At 44.1% G+C, this 25,399-nt stretch overlaps 1 protein-coding gene across 1 annotated transcript; it reads left to right on the top strand.

Annotated features, from left to right (window-relative positions):
* Positions 1-1,151: 1,151 nt before the first annotated feature.
* On the top strand, positions 1,152-24,721 carry LOC308530611 (cell adhesion molecule CEACAM21-like; the record flags this gene model as incomplete). Its single annotated transcript, XM_081107320.1, has 4 exons — positions 1,152-1,236; positions 2,115-2,468; positions 23,052-23,225; positions 24,444-24,721. The coding sequence occupies 4 exons, from the start codon at positions 1,152-1,154 to the stop codon at positions 24,719-24,721; spliced, it is 891 nt and encodes a 296-aa protein (XP_080963446.1).
* Positions 24,722-25,399: the final 678 nt, after the last annotated feature.

The following is a 25,399-nucleotide window of genomic DNA, read 5'->3' as shown; positions in this document are numbered from 1 at the left end:
CTAGGGGATTTGAAAACACAGAAAAGACCCGGTGCCCAGCTGTGTTTCTGTGTCACCACCAGAAAAAACCTCCAGTTTGGGGCCTGTTGGGTTCTCTGTGTGGTGCTTATGGACACAGGACCAAGCTGTAGCAGGGGCCAATGCTGGTGGGAGAGGGTCATCCACTCAGGAGGCCATGTGTCTCCATCAGCTTTGCTGTTGCCAGTGGGATCCACAGGCCAGTAAGACCCACCTCACCTGAGAGCTTGTTAGATGGAGAGTCTCTGGTCCACCCCACACCAGCCAAGTCAGAATCTGCATTTTTTTAAAAATATTTTATTGATTGATTTTTTACAGAGAGGAAGGGAGACGGATAGAGAGTTAGAAACATCAATGAGAGAGAAACACTGATAAGCTGCCTCCTGCACATTCCCCACTGGGGATGTGCCCCCAACCAAGGTACATGCCCTTGACCAGAATCGAACCTGTGACCCTTGAGTCCGAAGGCCGATGCTCTATCCACAGAGCCACATCCTTTAGGGCTAGAATCTGCATTTTAACAGGATGTGGAGACTCTCCCTCTGCACAGGAGAGCGGCAGGGCCCCCCACCCTCACATCATAGCGTCTCATCCTGGCATCCATGTTGCTGGGCAGCTGCTGAAGCAGCCTTTCAAAAATGTCACCTGTGCACCCCAAACCTTACAAAGTTAAACAGGAGATCCAATGCAGAGCCAGGCATCCCTGCGACAATTTTCCTGAGATGGCCCCAGACCACTTGCTCTGAAGGGAAAAGTCAAATGTGCAGTGACAGGGAGCTGTGGAGAATGACCAGGAACTCAACGCCCAGGCCAGTGCTTTCTGGGCACCTGCCTGTCTGTACCTGTGTAAGTTTGTGTTTGTATATGTTTTTGTTGTCAGAGGCTTCAGCAGTTTACAGGGAATCAAAATACAGAGTAAAGGTAAACTGAAAAGGGCAATATGGTTGGAAAAAATGAGGGGAGGAAGAGGGAGGGTCCTAGCCCTGACTCTTCCCTGGCCCACATGACCAGGAGTTTATCTTGTTCCAACAGGAGGCTCAGCACACAGGGAAGAGGCAGAGCACATCCCACCAGTCTGGACAGAGGTGTCTGGGAGCCTTACTGGACCTCGCGCTCTTCTCTCAGAGGTAGGGATGGAGCAGGCAGCAGTCCCCATGGAGTTCCCTGCAGCTTCTGCCCACAGAGGACGTGTCCCCTGGCTGGGGCTCCATCTGGCTGGTAATGAGGGGACAATCTCTGGGAATGTAAGGGAATTGGGGAGTCGGAGAATGGCCAAGATCTCTTGGGGAGGACAGCACTCTGTGAGGGAAGAAAGGGCTTCCCTTTGAACTTGAGTGAAAAGACGGGGTGTAGAGTTAGATGAGAGAGGGGGCTCACCAACAGGAATAGCTCATCATGTAGAAATGATGAGGGGCAGAAAAACCTCAATTGCGGTTCATTTGCTATGTTATTCATCCCTGAGTATTAAATTTTGACAACTTACCACAGTCATGACAATTTATTTCAGGTGATACCAGAATCATTTTAACCAGGGGTGCTAAACATTGTCCCCACCACCAGCAACAAATATGGGAAAATACAACATGGGACGTGGACAAGTCTGGGGAAACTCATTCATTCACCCACAGGTGTTTGAAGCCTGTTGCAGGCACTGGGGGCACAAGATCACAAAATCTCCAGCCCCCATGCAGCTCACATTATATGGGGAGAAAGGAAACAAGAAGAGATCTACTTGTGACATCTGGTACCCACAAGTGCCCTGAAAGTCACAGAGTGGGGACAGGTCAGAGAGTGAAGATAGAGGGTCTTTAGAGGACATGGTCAGGGAAGGTCTTCCAAGAAGGCCACCGAGTGTCAACAGGGATCTGAGGGAAGTAAGGAGGACAGCCACACAGACAGTTGGGAAATAGAATTGAAAATAAGAAGCATAGGTTCTGAGGTGCTGAAGCCATGGTGGCCATGTTGCTGACCTTGACCAAGGAGATGCACACACGAACTCACATGAAGACTAAGGCTGAGAGATGAAGAGAAATGCCTCATCTCTGCATCCCAATACATAGATCAAAATACTGATCAAATTCTCTCTTCTCTTCTAGCCTTCCTTTTAACCTTGTGGATCCCGCTCACCACTGCACGATTTGCTATTGTCAGGACCACGGCTAGTGAAGGGCAGGATGTGATTCTACGTCTCCGCAATACGCCTCCAGATGTTACAGGGTTTACTTGGTACAGGGGCATGAATATGAAGTACCAGAATTTCATTGCGTCTCTTTCAGGGTATTACAGTGTATATCCAACAGATACCGAATACAGTGGTCGAGCGGAAATAAACCTTGATGGATCCCTGATCATCAGAAATGTCACTGTTTGGGATCGAGGAGTCTACATGGTAGTAGCCGTACTTCCAAATTCACAAAGAGAAAGAGGATTTGGATGGCTCATTGTATACCGTGAGTGATTGCTCTCTGACTCTAGGTGTCAGGTGGGGTGAATTCTACTTCACACACAGGACTGCTACCCCTGGAATCTCCTCCATCCCCCTCTTCATCATGTCCCAAGCTGGGTTTTGGAATTTAGTGCAGGACACACACAGTGGAGACAAACATCCTAAGGTCAGAGATTCCTTCCCAGATTCCAGCCCCACAGAGATTCACCACAGAGAGAAGGAACAATTTGATGGCAGTGAGTCAGAAGAGGGAGAACAGTCTCAGTCCAGGTCCCTGGGCCCCTTTCCCTGATCATGTCCCTGAGATAGAACCTGCAGGTCTCTGTAAGGACCTGGCCTGTGGGGCTCTCTGGGTTCTTCACAGAGAAACTCAGCTTGGGCAGCCACCCCCCAAGCCCCTGTCACAATGTACTGACTTCAGAGTCCCTGGGGAGCCTGTGTCAGGTTGGGTTTTGCCTTCTGTGAAGGGCTGAGTGAGAGCAACAGTTTCCCATGTGCCAGAGTCACAAGGCTCTTGAGCTGGTCACCAGTTGGGGCTGAGCCCTCCTTCCACTGAGACTGTGTGTGGAGAGCACAACTGGACTAGCTCCCCAGATTATTATCTGACTTTTCTACTGGACTTAGGAGAGTCCAGAGAAACATCAGTGCCCAAGGGAAGTGCAGGAGAAAAGATGTTCCTGGCAGCTGCTCATCTACCAGGGATCAGCACAGGGGATTCTCTCGTGAAGTCCATCAGTAACAGATGCCTCTGATTAGAGCAGTTTTCCTTTCCAATATTTATGTCAAATACTGTGAATATTTTATGAATAGTACATTGTCAGCCTAGCAGTCAAATATTCATTTTTCTTCACTGAGGGGAAGGTGAGGCACAGGTAGATACAGTTCCTAAGCAGAATCACAAAGACCATGAGAAATTCATCTGAGTCACTTGAGGTCTATTTGCAGCCATAGACCCATCTTTTCCTCCAATCTTAGTGGCTTATTACATGTCTTTGGATTGCCTATGTCAATCATTGGTTCATATCCTTCCTTCTTAGGGGTCTTCAGCTCAGAACAGCAGATTTGGTCTGGGGAGTGATGGCATATTTAGAATTAATTAATTTTAACTGTGGAACCAAATTGCCTCAGAACCATCAGAGTCAGAGCAGATATTTTGAGGAAAGAGCATTGCCCCAGGTCTCAAGCCCACACTCAATCAAACTCTCCCTCTATTTCTTCACAGGGCCAGTAAGTGTGCCCACACTCTCAGCCAGCAACACCGCAGTCACAGAGAATGAGGATGCTGTTGTCATGACTTGCCACACACATGAGAGCTCCCCCAACTGGTTATTCAATTCTATGAGTCTGTGGCTTAGGGAGAGAATGAAGCTAACAAAGGACCGCAGAACCCTCACCATAGACCCTGTCAGGAGAGAGGATGCTGGGAGCTACCAGTGTGAAGTCTCCAACCACTTCAGCTCCGCTGAAAGTGCGCCTGTAGAGTTAGATGTCAAGTACTAGTGATCTTCCTCCCTTCCCCTATGTTATTAAAAAAAAATTAAAATTAAAATGCACCTCTTAGATTTCTTTTGGTGCTTGAAATTGTTTAGAAGACTTGCTTTGAATCAATAAATACTAAAAAATGTGAGCTGGCATTGTCATTCCTGTTGACGTAATGTAACATTCCACATTGGACCCCATCTCTGATTGGTTCCATTTGCGCCATCTCCACAATGGAGGGGACACCATATGCTTCACAGGAGGGGCTGTCATTGTGTGATGACCCTCGGGAGTAATCTGACAGGAACATGAGCTCTCCCCCGTTTCCAGGGAGGCCTGTGGAGGGTGCCTGGATACTGGTGATGATGGGAATAGACAAGAGAACACCAATGTGAGATGCAACAGTGACTTTGTCTCCCTGTTTGATTGTCCCAAAAAATTACTAATGCCTTCTGGAGTATTCTTTTGTTTATAGCAATGGACTTATTTGCATGAGTTCAGTAGCACTCTGTCCTCTTTTTTGATAAAATAGAATTGGGAATGTTGTTAATGCAACCATGGCTTAGCAAATGTCCTAGTTCAAACTGATGCCCACAGAATTATAAACTACCTCACCTATTATGGAGCTGTTTTTGACCAGTTTAAGACTCATAATCTGTTTGCGAGGAGGCATCACCCAAACCTAGAGACTGCAGGTGAAGTGTGAGGGTGAGGCCTTATAACCTCAAGAGCTTGTTAAATCCTCTATGTGAGGTTTCATTGAAAAACCAGCATCAGAGCAAACTATAAGGTGAATGTCATCCCTCTGCACTTAGGTCATTAATCAGGGCAAATCGAATGACACCAGGCATATATGTGATAGGACTAAAATACACTTCTTCCTTGGAGCTGATGATTGATCAAAGGGAAGGTGACTGTAGAGAGAAATGTAATGTCTGGATGGAAAACTCCAGAAGCACAGCCTTCTGGGAGATCAGATGCCATCTGTGTTCAATCTCTCAACTATTTGGCATCTATTTATAAATGGCTAGGAACTTGCACTTCTTTATTAATTGCAGGAACTGATGGCAATGCAAACTGGGACTTGGCTGAAAGGTTTTAGTTGTGTTTGCCTACACTGTGCAGAAAGTAGCTGTGTTATAAACTAGAGTCCTAATTATTCCCTCAGAGTCTTTAATTTTTCTTCCTGACTAGGACTCTTATCTCTATTTTTTTATTTTAGAGAATTTCCTTTACAAATGTAACTGCAATTTGTAATTGCAGATTCTTTCTATCCTTTCAAAATATACCTAAGTCTCCTTAAAAGCTTCTTGCCTCCCGGCTGGAGTGGTTCAGGGGTTTTGCATGAACCCACGAACCAGGAGCTCATGGTTTAATTCCCAGTCAAGGCACATGCCTGGGTTTCAGGCTTTATCCCCAGTAGGGGTGGGCAGCAAGCAGACAATCAATGATTCTCTTCATCATTGATGTTTCTATTTCTCTCCCCTTCTTCCTTCTTCTCTCTGAAATCAAGAAAATTATATTTTTAAAAACACAACTTCTTGCCAGTGATATGATTCATAGAAAATCTGCCTAGAGGGTTTGGGTGCATTCTGCTAAAATTTAATTCTCCGGTTTTCTGTTTTTCAGTCTCTGAGGAAGGGGAGGAGCTTAACTTGGGTGGGGACATTTAAATCCAAGATGTAAAAAATCCTGCTTAACCTCACCAGTGTGGCCAAGTTGGTTGGCAGTTTCTCCCAAACACTTAAAGTTTGCATGTTCAATCCTAGGTCAAGGCATTTTGGGGAGGCAACTAATTATTTTCTCTCGGCTCTCTCTCTCTCTCTCTCTCTCTCTCTCTCTCTCTCTCTCTCTCTCTCATCAATAAAAACTTATCCATGAACGAGGTTTAAATGTAACAATAATGAAAACCCTCCTGTCAGGATTTCATGAGTTTAATTTATCTCTTGTGTCAATCCAATTAGCAAACACAGATGCCTATGATTCGTTCTCCTGTTCTTAAAATCTCTGCAGCCTTTTATTTCAAAGGTGTTGAGGTCAGTCTCACCTCCCTGCTGAGTGACCATCAAAAGTGTTCTCATTCTGTATTCATGTTCACTGCACCTTCGAAGAACAATATCACAGGGAATTAAACAAATATTCAGTGATAGAAGAACAACTCCAGTAAACATGCACGTCCCTGTGATGTCAGCCACCTGCAGGCCTACACTGGACGACCCTATTTCCAGCCCTCCATGACCCAGAGCTCAGGCCAGACATCAGGGTCTTCATTGTTTGTCTCTTTTTTGTACTTGCTTTGCAATCTCGATATGCCTGGCCTTAGAGAGTCAACAGGCAGAACTTGGGAAATGGAAATAAATCCCTCCTCTGGTTGTGTTTTATTTCCGGCTCATTGTGGCCTCTAGGGTATTTGGTGTAATATTTTGGAGACCTGGCCACAGTTCGATTGTGGATAAGTAGAAGGGAGCATAGGAAGGGGACTTGGAAGTTTGGAGTTTGTTCAGAGTCAGGATGGGAAATTGTAAAGCTTGGGAGATTTAGGGGTGAGAGGCTTTTTATGACTTCAAAGGCACCTAGGTGGGTAATGTACGAAGGCTCTCTATGTGTGAGTGTAGGCTGGGCTGAGGAACTCGAGAAGGGTTGACCTACCTGGTGAGAAAGCAGCTACTGGAGCTAGTGCAGTGGTATTGAGGTGCCATTCCCCCAGATCTAGATGCATGTGAGGGGTGAGAGACAGGGTTCAGAGGAAGAATAAGGTTGAAGGCTTAGATTAGTGCCCTGACATTGGGACAAGTGGGGCACCAGATGTACAGGCTGACTGGATAGATGGTACAGAAAACTGGTGAAAAGAAAGAGAAGGAGAGAGAATTCAGATTGGTGGTTTTGAGGGTTAGGGGCTGGGGAATGGGAGCAACCTCTCATTGGGTACATAGTTTTATTTGAGGTGATGAAAATGTTTTAGTACTAGGTAACATGGTGGCTGAACAACATTGTGGCTATACTGCCAGTGAAATGTTCACTTTAAAAGGATTAATATCTTGTTACAAGAATTTTGCCTCATAAAAATTTATTATTCTTACTGAAAGAAGCCATACCAAAAGGAGAACATAAGATATAATTACATGTATATAACATTCTAAAAATTGCAAAATAATCTATGAAGAAAAACAGGATGAGTGATTGCCTGATGACTGTGTTGTGGGGTTCACAAAGAGGGACTACAAAAGCACATGAGAAACTTCGGCGTGACAGGGAGTGTGTATTTATGTATATGTGGTTTATCGCCTGTCACCTATACCACAGTCAAGCTGTAATCAAGGCTTGATGTCATGAATTGCATGTGTAGTTTGGGAGGGAAGAACACCTTTATTCTGTTATTGTTGTTCCCAGGAAGGCAAACCCTGGATGTGCAATAATGACAACAGCTGGCCTTAGTCGAGCACACATTGTGTACTGGGCCATTCAGGTCTATTAGCTCATTTAATCACCCAAATGAGTCAATTTAATTCATTTACTTCCCTCGACTTTCCCACCTCCTGCCCTTTGCATCTGCTGTGCAATCTGCCTGGACTTATAACTCCTGCCGCTCCATTAGCTCTACGTTAGCCGGGGCCCTTGCCATATTAGATGCCACTCTTCAGGAAAGTCTCCATGGTCCCTCAGTCTAGGTCAGAATCTCAGTTAGGTGAGGTAATAACGCTCCATATTTCACCCCTTCAACCATGATCACATGTGTAACTTCTTTACTCGCTTATTAAAGAGCAACCTACTGCTCACCATCGGCTGACACTCCACTAAGCACCGGGGGTGCAGGTGTGAGACAAAACCGACAAAATCCCAGTCCTCATGGATATGGTCTACTGGTGGGGGACTCTCCCAGAAACCCACACAGCAACAACAGTAATAATATGACAGTACGTTAGAGTGAAATAAGGGATGTGTGGGGTGTTTTTATTTCTTTCCATTTAAAATGTTTGGACAGCCAAAACGAGGCAAGCTGGTTGGAACAGACAGAGCTGGAAATGAGAGGAAAAGGAATCAGAGAGAGGAGCCATAGCCAGAAATCTCATTTCCCTCTGAGTGACGTGAGGATCCTGTAGAGGGCTCAGAGCCCCAGTGAGCATGAGTGATCTGTGTTTAGTGAAGGCCTCCAAAATTTAGCCTTTCTGAAGTTCCTATTTGGGATATTGATTTCAAGCTTTTAAGAAACAAATCTCAGAAAGAACTTATGACCCCTCCCCACCTCCATCACCCCACGCCATTCCTGCCATAGTTTCAGACAGAAAAACTTGCTTAAGAAAGAATCAGGATGTTCACCTTAGCCTATATTCCTCAGCACCTGTGTGGCTGCTGGGTGGAGGGCAGGGAGCCCAGTAGGAGGCAAGTGTAGTCATCCATGTGACAGCTGAGGGTGGTCAGACAAGCATGGGAAGAAGGGGTCAGATTCTGTATTTGTTGAAAGCATGGATTCAAGAGGATTTGCTGAAAGATTGGATGTATGGTGTGGGAGACAGAGAAAGAGATTCAGGAAAATTCTGGAGGAGCACATTGAGGTCAGAAGTTTGGCAGGGATCAAGGATCTTAGGGCATCGTGAAGTGCCTTTCAGATGTTAGTTTTTAAATAAAGAGTTGGACCTCAGCAATAATGTCCAGTTTGTTCCCCTCATCCACTCTCGTGCCTCTAGGGCGGTGGTTCTCAATCTGTGGGAGTGACCCCTTTGGTGGTCAAAGGACCCTTTCACAGAGGTCACCTAAGACCATTAGAAAACACATATTTTCCCTGGTCTTAGGAACTGAGACACTGCTCCTCTATCTGTCTGAAGGAAGGTTATCCCACATGCAAATATGCCCACATATGAGTACTGGGCGTGATGACATCATTGAGCCAACCCCATCACATACACATGGTAGAAATACAGGTATATGTGACAGGGTTGGCGCCATAATGTACTCATGCAGACCAGCTACACATGTGTTGAGAGCAGCTACTGTGTAGAAAGCAGTAGTATTGGAGGTAAAACGACACTTCATGAATTATGAATACTGGGTAAATGTAAAATCATGTACTGTAAAATCATCAACTACTGCACAAAAAAATCTGTACCATGGGAACCTAATCTGGATGCTGATCTTTCTTTTTATATTCAGCTGTGGTTAATGTGAATACTGCCCCCTTGTGATAGTAACAGTTATGTAAAAAACAAAAACAAAAACACAGAGAATGGTAAATCATAGGAAACTTTAATGCACTGTATTGACTGAAATATGCCATGTATCATCTTTTGTATTATTAAAGCTATTATTACATATTATTTTCATTAGCAAACCATCCCATGACAATGGTTCGTGTAGAAAAGAACGTTAAGAAAAGAAAATATATTGAGAATTTTTTACAGTATGGTTTTACCTCAATAATTACAGCAGGAATTGGGAAACTGTGATGTGTTATTTGTTGTGAAGTTATGTCAGCTGAATCTATGAATCTGAACAAACTAAAACACCATTTTGATAGCAAGCATCCGAGCTTTGCCAGCAAGGATACCAACTATTTTAGAAGCAAAGCTGACGGACTCAAGAAAGACAGACTTGACACTGGTGGCAAGTACCACAAACAAAACGTAGCAGCCATTGAAGCTTCATATTTGATGGCACTCATAATCGCCAGAGCTATGAAACCTCACACCATTACTAAGGATTTACTGTGGCCAGCGGCCAAAGACATTGTTCAAGGTATGCTCACAGGCAAATTTGTTACGAAATTGAGTGCAATTTCCTCATCTAACAACACTGTCCGCAGAAGAATAGATGATATGTCTGCTGATATGCTTGATCAGGCAATCCAGGAAATTAAATCTGCTCCACTTCCAATATTTAGTATTCAGCTTGATGAGTCTGTAGACATTGAAAACTGTTCACAATAACTGGTTTACGTGAGGTATATTAATGACGGCGACTTTAAAGATGAGTTTCTTTTTTGAAAACCTCTTCAAATGACAACTACTGCACGTGATGTATTTGACACAGTTGGTTCAATTCTGAAAGAGCATAAAATCACTTGGGAAAAGTTTTGTGGTGTTTGCACAGATAGTATTCCAGCTATACTAGGGTGTCGATCTGCATTTCAACATTTGGTACTGAATGAGTCACCAAAAGTCATCAGAACTCATGGTATCATTCATCAGCAAATATTAGCAACAAAGACACTGCCACAAGAATTACAAAAATAATGAAAAGCGTCATAAGTTTTGTCAATTTTGTAAAGGCGAGCACTTTAAATAGTCGACTGTTTTCGCAACTGTGCAACCAGTTGGATGCACCAAACAATGCTCTGCTATTTCACACTGAAGTGAGATGGTTGTCAAAAGGAAGTTTTTTAATCAGAAAGCCAGACTGCAGTTCGAAGCACGATTCAGTGATAAAAGTGAACTGCAGAAAATAGCTTACTTGGTTGATATCTTTGCCATCTTGAACGAGTTAAATTTATCACTGCAAGTACCAAAAGAAACATGCCTCTATTTGTCTGAAAAGATCCGAACACTCCAAATGAAACTTCAGCTTTGGCAAAAAAAATTGGATGAAAGTAAAATTTACATGTTGCCTACCTTATCTGCTTTCTTTGAGGAACGTGACATTGAACCAAACTAAGGAATTATGATGATAATTTCTGTGAAAGAGCACTTGCACATGTTTGCAGGCGAAATTTCATCGTACATTCCAAATCTACCTGACACCCCATTTGCACTTGCCAGAAGCCCATTCACAGTCAAAGTTGAAGATGTTCCTGAGACAGCACAAGAGGAGTTCATTGAACTTATAAACAACAATGCAGGGAGAACTGATTTCTCTACAATGCCAGTTACAAAATTCTGGATCAAGTGTTTGCAGTCATATCCTGCTCTGTCTGAGACTGTGTTGTGCCTTTTCTTCCATTTCCAGCCACATATCTTTGTGAAACAGGATTTTCCAGGTTGTTGGTTATCAAGTCTAAATACAGAAGTAGACTTGTTATGGAAGATGATCTTTGCTGTGGTCTTGCAAAGTCTGCTTGAAGAATTTCTGATAGAGAGAAAAAAAACTGAGGAGGTTTACAGGGATGGGTTGGTGCCTTGACCAGGAGCAGATAAGGGTGAGCAGGTGAAACGGGTAACATACAGCCCGAATAAGCAGAGGAGATTCAGCTGAGAGACAGTCTGCAGCCAGGAAAGACAGAGAACTCCTAGAAAAAGGGAACGGTTAGAGTTTGAGGCTGAAACCTCTCAGGGTGCACAGGCTCAGCCATGGAGACTGCACCATCTTGAGTGGCTGTTACCGGCACCCAGAGATTGGCTACTAACCCGGAAGCAAGGGCTCTCAAGCAGCTAGATTATGTGAACTCAGAGGAGCCCTGCTTCTCCCCACAGAAAGGTTAGACTTCCCCTAAAGGTGCGGTTTGCAATTTACGTTAGAGAATGGAATGCGGGGGCGTTGGAGGTTCACTCTGCGCCCCACATAGTCCGTGGCGGTTGGGGCCAGCGTGACCCACGAGTGTGGAAGGGCTCCCCCAGGGCTCCTGGCAGAAGGGAACACTGTAAATAAGCCCACAATTGGACTGGATTCAAATGGGCAGCCTCAGATTCTGCCAGTCTGCTGGCTACTTGGTGCCAGGGGCCAGAGAGCATGCACAGAGACTCCACGCAGATCTGGAAGGTGGAGCCCTGTTCACACAGCTTCCCAAGCTCTTGATTTTACACTTCCTCTGAAATCCGTGCGTTTGATTGTTGAACCCAGTGCATTGTATTACTCAGTTGAGGTCAGTTGCAGAGCCTGTAAGGGAAGGTTGTTTTGGGGGAGCCTGGGAAACAGAGCAGGGAGTGATGACTGGAGAACCAGCTCTGGGCAGAGGACTTTCCCAAGCCAGTATCAGGTACAATAGAGAACACCTTGTCATAGAGGACTTATAGCCTCAGAGATCAATCCCAACACACTGCCACCCAGAGGCAGAGCCACGAACTGACTCTTCTGTAAATACAGATAAAGGCTGTCTGGGAAACCAATACGGCCTCCCTTAAAATCAGGACTGTGGCTTACAACACGGAGTTAACAGTGTATCAGAGGGAAATCAACATTATCCTGAATGCCTGGCATGTCAAAAAGAAGAGTAGAAGATCCGAAGCACCTTTATTACAGAAAATTTTTAATTATTATTTTTATTATTTTTTCACCTTTTAACTAAGAAACCATTTTTTTCCTTTTTTCATCACCTGATTTTACTCTTTTAATTAGTACATTTTTACTTTTAACCAGTATTATTACTGCTACCATTTTACCATTTTTTATAGTGTCATTATATTTTCTCTTTATTTTATTTTGGGACTAGTGTTCCCCATTCTATTTTCATCATTCTTCTTTACCACAATTTTCCCTCTGTGCTAAAACCCTCTTCCCCACTTTTCCCCCTTTGCTGTCCTGTTTCTCTTACCTTATTCCTGCTTTAGATTTTCCCTATTCTTTTTACTCCCTGTCTAAATTTAACCCTACTTATCTATCCTATTTCCAATCACCTGCTCTAAATCCTTATACACCTCTCCCTTATCTTTCTTCAGTATCCAAATTTTTTTCTTCTTTTCTCTATTGTTTTGTTGTTGTTTGCTTGATTGTTGAGTATATTGGGGTTTTTTTAAGGATTGCTTGTGAGGTTGTTCTGCTTTTTCTTTTTATTTTTCTGTTTCCCACCCCCACCCACCACCCCCCACCCCCCGGTTATGTTTGTGCTTCTATTTCCCATGCCTCTATTGAAATTATTGGTTGTTTGTAGTTTGTAATCATCTCCCTTTTCTCTCTTATTTTTTTTCCTTCTGTTTTCTCTTCTATCTTTTTCTCTTCTTTCTTCCTTATCATGCAACTCTCTTAGCTCGGGTGGCCACCTTTATTTGGGGTTATTAATACCGCAAATACATTTGTGTTCAGTGCCTGGTACGTTGTGCCTTGTTGTGTTGTATTTTGTGCCTTTAAATCAATGCAGCAGATCCAAGAAACAGCAGCCTCCTGATCACCACACGCTCTCTCTGAGGAACAGTTGCTGTGTGTGAAGCCTCCCACCACCAGCCAGAAGAGCCACCACAGCTATGAACAGCACCTATCAGAGGACCTGCTAACAATAGAGGAGCAGCTGCTACCACAACCGCCCAAGGAGCAACCACAGCCCGAGGAGCCACTGCCACCCAGGGAGCAGCCACCGAAGGACTCAATATCTGTATTTGTCGGTGATATCAAACATGGGTAGAAAAAGAAACCCCCAAAGGAAAGAAAAAGAGGACTCGCAAGAAAAGCAGCTAAGTGATACAGAGGCATGCAACATGACAGAAAAAGAATTCAGAATAAGGGTCCAAGAGTGCATAAACCAGATGGAGGAAAAATCAACAACATAAACAAGAAGCAAGTAGAAACAGATGAAAAAATCAACAACCTAAGTAAGGCCCAAGAAGAAATGTAGAGCGATAAAGCTGTAATAAAAAACACCATTGAAAGTATCAACAGTAGACTAGGAGAAGCGGAGGACCAAATTAGTGAATTTTCAGACGCTTTTAATCTCCCTTGGCCTAAAGCCCAACTTATGGTTATTCTCAACCTGAAATCTCCTTTTTTGGTAAACACATAGCTTTTCTCTTCATTAAGGAAACACCAGTAACCCCATGTACCTAGTTGAAGGGACATATGAATAAACTTTATGAAAATAGAGACATTCTGCATTATTATTAAGATCTTATTAACCAGTTTATAGGGACAGATACATTAGTGACATTTATTTACAGGAGTGCTCTCAGCGCATGAATACTTCAAAGACCGTAACTTCTTTTGTCAACTGGAAAAGACATCAATGAAAGACTCCCCAACATTGTTTGAAGGGACTTTATCAGGTCCCCAACCACAAATGGACATCTGCCCTGTCTCTGAAACTTGCCTCCACCTATATTGAAGAAAGACTTTTGAGAATGAGAGTTCACTGACAACAGAGATCGATAACTATCCCAAGACACCGACAAGGCCTATATAACTACAAATTGATTATCTTTACTTGTCTGTGAATACTAGTGATAATAATAGTTACACTTGTTCTTTGGACTTTTCTCAAACATTGTATATATAGCCTGATTTTTAATAATGACTAAAGGTGTATATGATAACTTTTGTATTATTAATAATACTTTTTTATGATTTCTCTTTTTATACAGGATAGTAAGGAACTAGAAAAATTCCTTGGCAAGTGGAATTAGCCAACTGAGACAGACAGCTGAACAAACTGGCCAAGCAATTTACAAGCAGATGCAGAAGGCCATCAGGGTGGAGAGCTCCGGGTGCCTAGTAATGGGCAAAACTGCCCCCAGGGAGGCCTTCCCTTCCATGTTATATTGCTGATAATGAGGTTTAGACTGCCTTCCCTGGCACTGACCTGTTATTAGAGAACAGGACACTTAAAAGGGACATCTGGGAAAGCTGATGAAAATGCTTTGGAGATCTTCCCCTGAGACCTCCACTGAATCCGCACCTTTGGAAAGTAAATAAAATCGCTCAAGAGAAAGAAGCCAGTGTGTGCCCTCCTCGTGGCACCCCCACCCCCCAAATCTCCTTTTTGAGTGAATTTTCTTTCTTTTAATCTCTATGAGGTCCCCATGAATCTTGCAACCAGGGGAGCAATGGGCAGTAGCGTCTTGTCCGGGACTAATTCCATTGACGTGTCCCCCAAACTCTTTTACCTGTGAGCTGACAGCAGCCCCACCTAGACTCACTTCATTCTCATGTTGCTAGAGAGCCCAAACATCCCTGCCTAGTCTCTCTCCTACTGTCTCTATCCTAAGCCTTTCCTTGTTTCACTGTTCCAAGATTTGAAAACATACTTTTGAAATCACCTGAACTCATGTTGTGAAACCTTTCTTGCACCAAGTCAAGAACCCACACACTGCAGGCCAGCCTTAAGCAAATCTGTTAAGGACCTAGCTCCCTTTCTGGTAGCGTTTTGAAATTTATAAGGAATGCTATTGCAAAGGAAAGGAATGGAATGTGTGTGTTTGTTTTTTAAGAGAATTTAAAAGAAAGTAGTTTTTCCTAATCAGTAGGTTTTTTGAATAAATATTTTTATTGATTTCAGAGAGAGGAAGGGAGAGGAAGATAGAAAGAGAAGCATCAATGATGAGATAGAATCATACATAGATTGGCTGCCTTGTGCAAGTCCCCTGCGGGGGAAGGAGCCCAAAGAATAGCCATGTGCCCTGACTGGGAATTGAACTGTGACCTCTGGTTCATGGGTTGGTGCTCAACCACTCATCCACACTGGCTGGGCAAGTTGGTTATTTTTATTTTAAGATTAAAAGCACTTTTATGCTTTTAAAGAAATTTAAATTTTTAATTGTTTAAAGTATTACATGGGTTTTCTTTTACTCCCATTGTACCCCCCCCCCCCCACCGCTTCCACCCTCCAGCACATGCCCTCACCACCTCTACTGTCAGTGTTCATTGGTTATGCTCATATGCATACATACAAGTTCTTTGGTTGATCTCTTCCAAAGAGATCTTTGGTTGACCCTCTCTTCCAGCGTCTTCCCTCATCGGGTGGAAAGTCTGTTCGATGCTTCTATGTCGCTGGTTCTATTTTTGTTCATTAATTTGTTGTCCATTATATTCCACAAATGAGTGAGGTCATGTGATATTTATTTTTCTCTGACTAGCTTATTTCACTGAGCATGTTCTCAAGTTCCATCCCTGCTGTTGCAAATGGTAAGAACTCCTTCTTTTTTATATCAGAGTAGTATTCCATCATGTAGATGTACCAATGTTCTCTAATCCACTCGTCTGCTCTTGAGCACTTAGATAGTTTTCAGATCTTAGCTATTGTAAATTGTGCTGTTATGAATATAGATGTGCATATATATACTTTCTGATAGGTGTTTCTGTTTTCCTGTAATATATTCCTAGAAGTGGAATTCCTGGGTCAAATGGAAGTTCCATTTTTAATTTTTTGAGGAACTCCATACTGTTTTCCACAGTGGCTGCACCAGTTTGCATTCCCACCAGCAGTGCACAAGGGTTCCTTTTTCTCCACATCTTTGCCAACACTTGTAATTTGTTGATTTGTTGATGATAGTCATTCTGACAGTGTGAGATGGTACTTCACTGTCATTTTAATCTGCACATCTCAGATGATTAGCGACTTGAGCATGTTTTCATAATTTGGTTATTCTTCAATGACTAAATAGCGATAAACCAAGAAGATCCTGGGAAGATCTAGAAAGTTAGGTGAAAAGAAATATTGAGAAAGGTATTTTTCTTTTAAAAATGCTAGAATGTGATTATGAGAATAAGCTTACACTTCAACCTATCAAGGATTACTAAACTATATTAATTAAAATATAAGCTTTACAAACAAGGCCCTCCATAATAGCTGCTGAGACATAGGAAATTTACTGATTAAACATTACTGTCTTCCGTGACTATGGGATGTTTAGATGGTAATTGTAATTTATAGCATTGTGTTCTTAGAGTCTTGTTTTTGTATATACCTTAAGATTATAGCTTCCAATAGCAAAACTATCAGGAATCAGATCAATAATGAATAGCACTTGAGCATTTCCAATGGGAAACATAGGGAACATAGAAAATGGGAACCCATCTCCTGCTCAGATTATAATAATTGAAGAGTTTTACAGTTTGTCCTCAAAGTATGAGTATATGTCATACTAGATGCAAAACATAGAGAATGAGACAGAGAGTAAAACTTGGATTATAGGTTAGAAATAATCTAGAGAAATTTATTTTTAGTGAAGTCCCATGTAACCTTCCTGCCTCCCATGTACCTGCTTTTCACTTTTAAGAAAATTCAGCTTGACTTCCATCCAATGTTACAGTCTTGACCCATCCCCAATGGTTGGTTGTTCAGCAAGACAAATGCTTTCACTAAGACTTCCTAGGAATGAGCCTCTTTAGCCCTGTGGGAACACATTATCCAATCAAAATGTTGGTCATTAATGAATCCTTTAGATTGACTTATGACGAAAATATGAACGTGTTAACAAACAGGCCACATACTCAACCTGACAAACTCAGGGGAGGCCTGCGGGGGGATTTACAAACTCAGAGACCTACAGTAACCACATAGGATGGTCTGAAATGAACATTTTCTAAACAAAAACTAGCCATGGTGGGTAGTCATGTGTTAGGCCAATCTCTTCCCTAACAAAGGTCAATCTTCAGTTTAATAGAGCCTGTCTACAGTAGCATACCTATGGAATGTTTGTGTAATTTCTTTATTTCCAGCCTTCCTACTGCACTGCAGAACCCCTCATTATTATTGTCATCGTGTTAATTGATAACTGTTAACTATTCTGGACCCACCCATATAAAACTACTGTGTGTCTACTTGTTTTACTTTTTATCAAATCTCAGAGATTTCCCCACTTTGCTTTCTCCCACCTTCTAATATTTCACCAATGGATTTCATGTAACCCCTTACACCTTCTGTTTTGAGTGTAATGTATAAAATAACAAGTAAAACTCCCATTTTCTGAAGCATTTTCTCAGTCCATTGTGTTTTGGCTTTCCAGCAATTCTCATCAGTTTGGCTCAAATGAACTCATGAAAATTATCCACAGATTTAAACACTTCTTACATTGGCAGCCAAAAATTCCTACACATTTTATGTACCCTCATCTCTTCAGGAAAATTCCAGCTTCTAAGCAAGGTTTTGTCTTTATGGTGACCTGCCCTTACCTTGCATCTATCCAGAGGCCTGTCAGAGTTTCTTCATCATCACAAAACATACTTTTATCAACAGTTATAAATCAGAAAATTCCAAGTATTTTTGTTGCTCAGTTCTAAGAACCAGGAAATAACACCAATTATCTTTGTGTGATATCACATAGGAGAACTGAAGATTTTTGAGGTGGGATCACTTGCCTAGAGTCCCACAGTCTGCATGTGGGCTCAGACATGCCATGTATTGACACATGAAATTTATGTTCCAACCCTTTCCATGTTCCCTCTGATATCAGATATACTGAAAGGTTAAATACTCCATTCCCCCACTCCTTGTGATTGAGAATCCAGATGTGAATTAAACTCAGCCTGTGAGATGCACTTGTGTGTAATTTGGAAGCTGGAAAGGAGATGGGCTCATTATTTCTGTTACTGTGATGACTGATGGGTGGCCTCTTGCAGACGCAGCTAAGTCTTTGCCTGTGGGAGGGGGCTGTGCCAGCGTGACCTTGAAACCCAACTTCCATTGGCAACTCTTCAACTTCCATTTTTCTAGCCCTTTGATAATTTTATAAGCACCTAATTCTTTGTGTGAAAGCCTTTTCTACACAAATGTTTATGGAAGATTTATCTTAGAGCCTGTCTATCCTTACAAGTTCAATTCCATGAGCGCAATTCCCACGTATTTCCTGCTGTCTGTGGTGTTCCCAGGGCCCAGCCCTGACCACACACAACACAGATACTCAGTAAACACTCATTATGTGGATGAGGGAAGCCATATAATGGAAGCAGGTCACTGTGTGTGGCCCTTGCAGTCAGATCATGTTCCTTATCCACAGGAAGGCCTTGGTGTCAGCCTGGGAGGAGGCCACAGCCCCTTTTTACAAGGGGATATTCCAGGGCCTGGTGTTTACACCATTTATAGTCATGAAGCAGGATAAGAACCTCCTAACAGTTAGGTACCAGACCACTCTGATTTCATTGCCAGGAAGTCACAGCCCTCCCCAACCCTCATATCTTCTGGGCCTGGAAAGCAGCCCATATTCTTCCTTTTATCACAGATCCCTGAGCCTGCAGTCATTATGAATTTTCCATACAAGATAGAGTTTCTACCAAGACATTAGGGTGCTCACACCCACCTCAAGGGAATTAGGGGATGACTCCCCATCCCCAAGGTCTATGGTCTGTATACAGCTGCCTGTGGCCCCTTAAGACATCTCACCATCCCACGGTGTCCTGGGAAACAAGGGGAACTTCCTCAGCAGGATGGGAAAGGAGGACCCAGGATCTGGGGTTGCTTTCATCTCAAAGGAGCTGAGGGTACCAAGGGGGGCTCTCCTCCCCTAACAGAGGAACTCACAGAGTCCCCTGGTTGACATTCCATGTTGAGCTGCTCCAGAACTTGGGCCCTGTGGGGAGGCCAAGAGCAGATGACAGACAGGGATACAGGGGAGTGGATGCAACATCCCATTGCTGTGATGAGAAACAGAGGGCATTTTGCAGATCAACCATCCAGGCCTGCACCATCTCCCAAAAGAGACTTACCAGGCCCTGGCTTTGAAAACTTGGAACGGCACATCCTCCTGAAACAGCATATCCACCTGAGGGACTGCTCCCCAGACACTGGACTCATAATACTCTGGACAAAGCCAGTGCTCTCACTGGGCTCAGCCTGCCCTGGGATGCAGTCAGGAGGCATGAGGCACACAGGGACCAAGCCCCGGATCGCTGGCTCTTAGTCTAGCTATCAGAGCTCACCTCTGTCCAGGGCTCACAGTGACCTCCTGTCTTCTGGAGCCTGGACAGCATTCCTAGTGCAGTACCTGACATTGCCTGCAGGTCTCCTTTTGCCTTACAGGGGGCAATATTGAGAAGCAAATACAAAACACAGGAAATCCACACTTGAACTGGGCTTTGCCTAAGGAGGTGCAGAAGACCTATTTCCATTCCCTGACTAACAGATTTTACTGGGCCTCTCTGTCATGCCTGCGGTGTCCCACCTGCTCTTTCCAGAAACTGTGATTGAAAAAGGTGCTGTGCAAGGAACCTGATAAGGCCAGGGGACCACATGACAGGCCTGACAAGCTCAGTGACGCACAGTGTGGTCTGATCACAAATGCCTCACTGGGCAGGTGATGGCAGGTAGTCATGTCTCCGGCCTACAACTTCCTTAGCAAATGTCAGACTTTACTTCAAGTGAGCCCTTTCCCTGTTCTTAAGCATCATGGATAACATACCTTTGATATCACATACCTCTAGAAAATTTTCTTTGCTAGATCCATTGAAGAGGCTGTGGTACCAGAATACAAGACCACAGAGCGCTCATGTTGCCTGGTTATCTGCACAACCTCTGTGCCTGCTGTAAATGTTAACTATCCTGGACCCTCCAAAGTAAAAATAATATGTGTTTCTCCATTTTGCTTTTTATTTATTTCTAAAGATCTCCCTGCTATGCTTCCCCTCACTTTCCCATAGATTTCATGCAACCTTTTTCATCTTCTTTGATTTTAATGTATAAAATAAGCTACAAAACTGCTGTTCTCCTCAGTGTTTGAGATCTTGCTTACAGTCATATAACATCAATTCAGCTGAAATACTCATAAAAATCCTCCAAAGGTTTGGACATTTCTGACCGTGACAGGGTCTTGGAGCAGCTCCTTCTTCCAGGATATCTATGCTGCTCCCCAACTCATAACTGGAATCACATATGTATAAGTCGAAGTGACCTCAAAAAAGTCCCCCAGGCAGAGGACAGAGGCTGCCCGAACAGTCAGGGAGGACATGGAGAGGGTCAACCAAGAAAGAGTGGAAGGGTCTCCTTGAAAACGTTCCCCAAGGACCACGGAGCCCACAGCCACCTGGGCTCCCACCACAGTCCTTGCTTCACACCTTACCCTTCACACCTGGAAACTGCAGATCCATCTGAGACACGTGGTGATGTGGTCTCTGTCTCTGGAAGCAATGGCCAGGCTGGTGACAAACTGAGATAGAGGGAATGTCTCCTCTGCTGTCATCACCCAGCTTGACCCCATCTCACGCCCAGTCCCCTCTGTGGCCTTCCTGCTGGGAGGAAATCCCAACTTCCTAGGGGATTTGAAAACACAGAAAAGACCCGGTGCCCAGCTTTGTTTCTGTGTCACCACCAGAAAAAATCTCCAGTTTGGGGACTGTGGGGCTCTCTGTGTGGTGTTTATGGACACAAGACCAAGCTGTAGCAGGGGCCAATGCTGGAGTGAGATGGTCATCCTCTCAGGAGGCCATGTTCCTCCATCAACCTTGCTGTTGCAAGTGGGATCCACAGGCCAGTAAGATCCACCTCACCTGAGAGCTTGTTAGATGCAGAGTCTCTGATTCACAGCACACCTGCCGAGGAAGAATCTGCCTTTTTAAAAAATAGTTTATTGATTGATTTTTTACAGAGAGGTTTGGCAGACCGATAGAGAGTTAGAAACATCGATGAGAGAGAAACACTAATCAGCTGCCTCCTGCACACTCCCCACTGGGGATGTGCCCGCAACCAAGGTACAAGCCCTTGACCAGAATCGAACCTGTGACCCTTGAGTCAGCAGACCGACGCTCTATCCACTGAGCGAAATCCTTTAGGGCTAGAATCTCCATTTTAACAGTATGTGGAGACCCTCCCTCTGCACAGGAGAGGGGCAGGGCCCCCCACCCTCACATCATATTGTCTCATCCTGGCATCCATGTTGCTGGGCAGCTGCTGAAGCAGCGTTTCCAAAATGTCACCTGTGCATCCCAATCCTTTCAAAGTTTCACAGGAGAATCAATGCAGAGCCGGGGCATCCCTGGGAAATTTTCCTAAGGTGGCCCCAGATATCCTGCACTGAAGGGAAAACTCAAATGTGCAATGACAGGGAGCTGTAAAAAATGACAAGGAACTGGACGCCCCAGGCCAGTGCTCTCTGGGCACCTGTCTGTGCATGTGTAAGTTTGTGTTTTTATGTGTGTGTGTTGTCAGAGGCTTCAGTAGTTTCCAGGGAATCAAAATACAGAGTAAAGGTAAACTGAAAAGGGCAACAGGGTTGGAAAAAATGAGGGAAAGAAGAGGGAGGATCTTGGGCCCTGACCCCTCCCTGGCCCACATGACCAGGGAAGTTATCTTGTCCCAGCAGGAGTCTCAGCACACAGGAGGAGGGACAGCAAATCCCACTTGTCTGCACAGAGGTTTCTGGGAGCCTTACTGGATCTCCCGCTCATCTCTCAGAGAAAGAGATGGAGCAGGAAGCTGTCTCCTTGGAGTTCCCTGCAGCTTCTACCCACAGAGGACGTGTCCCCTGGCTGGGGCTCCTTCTGACTGGTAAGGAGAGGACGATCCCTGGGAATGGAAGGGAAGTTGGGCGGCGGGGAATGGCCAAGGTCTCTTGGGGAGGACAGGACTCTGTGAGGGAAGAAAGGGCTTCCCTTTGGACCTGATTGAAAGGACCGGGGTGCAGAGTCAGATGAGAGAGGGGGCTCAGCAACAGGAATATCACATCATGTGGAAGTGTTGTGAGGTAAGAGGCATGAAAACCTCAATTGCGGTTCATTTGCTATGTTATTCATCCCTGAGTATTAAATTTTGACAACTTACCACAGTCATGACAATTTATTTCAGGTGATACCAGAATCATTTTAACCAGTAGTGTTAAACATTGTCCCCACCACCAGCTAAAAATATGGGAAAATACAACATGGGACGTGGACAAGTCTGGGGACACTCATTCATTCACACACAGGTGTTTGCAGCCTATTGAAGGCACTGGGGGCACAAGATCACAAAATTCCCAGACCCCATGCAGCTCACATTATATGGGGAGAAAGGAAACAAGAAGAGATCTACTTTGACATCTGGTACCCACAAGTGCCCTGAAGGTCACAGAGCGGGGACAGGTCAGAGAGTGAAGATAGAGGGTCTTTAGAGGACGTGGTCAGGGAAGGTCTTCCAAGAAAGCCACCGAGTGTCAACAGGGATCTGAGGGAAGTAAGGAGGACAGCCACACAGACAGTTGGTAAATAGAATTGAAAAGAACAAGCATAGGTTCTGAGGTGCTGAAGCCATGGTGTCCATGTTGCTGACCTTGACCATGGGGATGCACACATGAACTCATATGAAGACTAAGGCTGAGAGATGAAGAGAAATGCCTCATCTCTCCATCCCAATACATAGATCAAAATACTGATCAAATTCTCTCTCCCCTTCTAGCCTTCCTCTTAACCTTGTGGATCCCGCCCACCACTGCACAATTTGCTATTGTCTCGACCATTGCTCTTGAAGGGCAGGATGTGACTCTACGTCTCCGCAATACGCCTCCCGATGTTACAGGGTTTATGTGGTACAGGGACATAGAGATGAAGTACCATAATTTCATTGTGTCTCTTGCAGGATATTACAGTGTATATCTAACAGATACCGAATACATTGGTCGAGCGGAAATAAACCTTGATGGATCCCTGATCATAAAAAATGTCACTGTGTGGGACCAAGGAATCTACATGGTAGTAGCTGTACTTCCAAATTCACTAAGAGATATAGGATTTGGATGGCTCAAAGTATACCGTGAGTGATTGCTCTCTGTCTCTAGGTGTCAGGTGGGGTGAATTCTACTTCACACACAGGACTGCCAGCCCTGGACTCTCCTCCATCCCCCTCTTCATCGTGTAACAAGTTGGGTTTGGGAATTTAGTGCAGGACACAGACAGTGGAGACAAACATCCTAAGGTCAGAGTTTCCTTCCCAGATTCCAGCCCAACAATCATACACCACAGAGAGAAGGAACAATTTGATGGGAGTGAGTCAGCAGAGGGGGAACAGCCTCAGTCCAGTTCCCTGGGCCCCTTTCCCTAATCATGTCCCTGAGATAGAACATGCAGGCCTCTGTAAGGACCTGGCTTGTGGGGCTCTCTGGGTTCCTCAAAGAGAAACTCAGCTTGGGAAGCCACTCTCCAGGCCCCTGTCACAATGTCCGGACTGCAGAGTCCCTGGGGAGCCTGTGTCAGGTTGGGTTTTGCCTTCTGTGAAGGGCTGAGTGAGAACAACAGTTTCCCATGTGCCAGAGTCACAAGGCTCTTGAGCTGGTCACCAGTTGGGGCTGAACCCTCCTTTACCTGAGACTGTGTGTGGAGAGCACAACTGGACTAGCTCCCCAGATTATTATCTGACTTTTCTACTGGACTTAGGAGAGTCCAGAGAAACATCAGTGCACAAGGGAAGAGCTGGAGAAAAGATGTTCCTGGCAGCTGCTCATCTACCAGGGATCAGCTCAGGGGATTCTCTCGTGAAGTCCATCAGTAACAGATGCCTCTGATTAGAGCAGTTTTCGTTTCCAATATTTATTTCAAATACTGTGAATATATTATGATTAGTACATTGTCAGCCTGGCAGTCAAATATTAATTTTTCATCACTGAGGGGAAGGTGAGGCACAGGTAGATACAGTTCCTAAGTAGAATCACAAAGACCATGAGAAATTCATCTGAGTCACTTGAGGTCTATTTACATACATAGCCCCATCTTTTCCTCCAATCCTAGTGGCTTATTCCATGTCTTTGGATTCCCTAGGTCAATCATTCGTTCATATCCTTCCTTCTTAGGGGTCTTCAGCTCAGAGCAGTAGATTTGGTCTGGGGAGTGATGGCAACTTTAGAATTAATTAATTTTAAATTTGGAGCCAAATTACCTCAGAACCAAAACAGGCAGGTCTGATATTTTGAGGAAAGAGCATTGCCCCAGGTCTCAAGCCCACACTCAATCATACTCTCCCTCTATTTCTTCACAGGGCAAGTAAGTGTGCCCACACTCTTAGCCAGCAACACCACAGTCACAGAGAATGAGGATGCTGTTGTCATGACTTGCCACACACATGGGAGCTCCCCCAACTGGTTATTCAATTCCAAGACTCTGTGGCTTAGGGAGAGAATGAAGCTAACAAAGGACCGCAGAACCCTCACCATAGACCCTGTCAGGAGAGAGGATGCTGGGAAATACCAGTGTGAAGTCTCCAACCCCTTCAGCTCCGCTGAAAGTGTGCCTGTTGAGTTAGATGTCAAGTACTAGTGATCTTCCTCCCTTCCCCTATGTTATTAAAAAAACAAAAATTAAAATTAAAATGCACCTATTAGATTTCTTGTGGTTGATGAAATTGCTTAGAAGACTTGCTTTGAATCAATAAGTACTAAAAAATGTGAGCTGGCTTTGTCATAATTGTTGACATAATGTAACATTCCACATTGGACCCCATATCTGGTTGGTTCCATTTGGGCCATCTCCACACTGGAGGGGACACCATGTGCTTCACAGGAGGGGTAGTCATTGTGTTATGACCCTTGGGGATAAGCTGGCAGGAACATGAGCTCTCTCCCGTTTCCAAGGAGGCCTGTGTAGGGTGCCTGGACACTGGTGATGATGGGAATAGACAAGAGAACACCTATGTGAGATGCAACAGTGACTTTGTCTCCTGTTTGATTGTCCAAAAAATTACTAATGCCTTCTGGAGTATTCTTTTGTTTATACCAATGGACTTATTTGCATGAATTCAGTAGCACTCTGTCCTTTTTGTTGATAGAATAGAATTGGGAATGTTGTTAATGCAACCATGGCTTAGCAAATGTCATAGTTCAAACTGATGCCCACAGAATTATAAACTACCTCATGTTTTATGGAGCTATTTTTACCTGTTGAAGACTCATAATCTGTTTGCGAGGAGGCATCACCCAAACCTAGAGACTGCAGGTG

This window comes from Myotis nattereri, assembly GCF_964212035.1.
Source record: "Myotis nattereri genome assembly, chromosome: 15".
NCBI classification, from domain to species: Eukaryota; Metazoa; Chordata; class Mammalia; order Chiroptera; family Vespertilionidae; genus Myotis; species Myotis nattereri.
The sequence above is the reverse complement of the archived record's forward strand: the minus strand, read 5'-3'. Positions and strand labels throughout refer to the sequence as shown.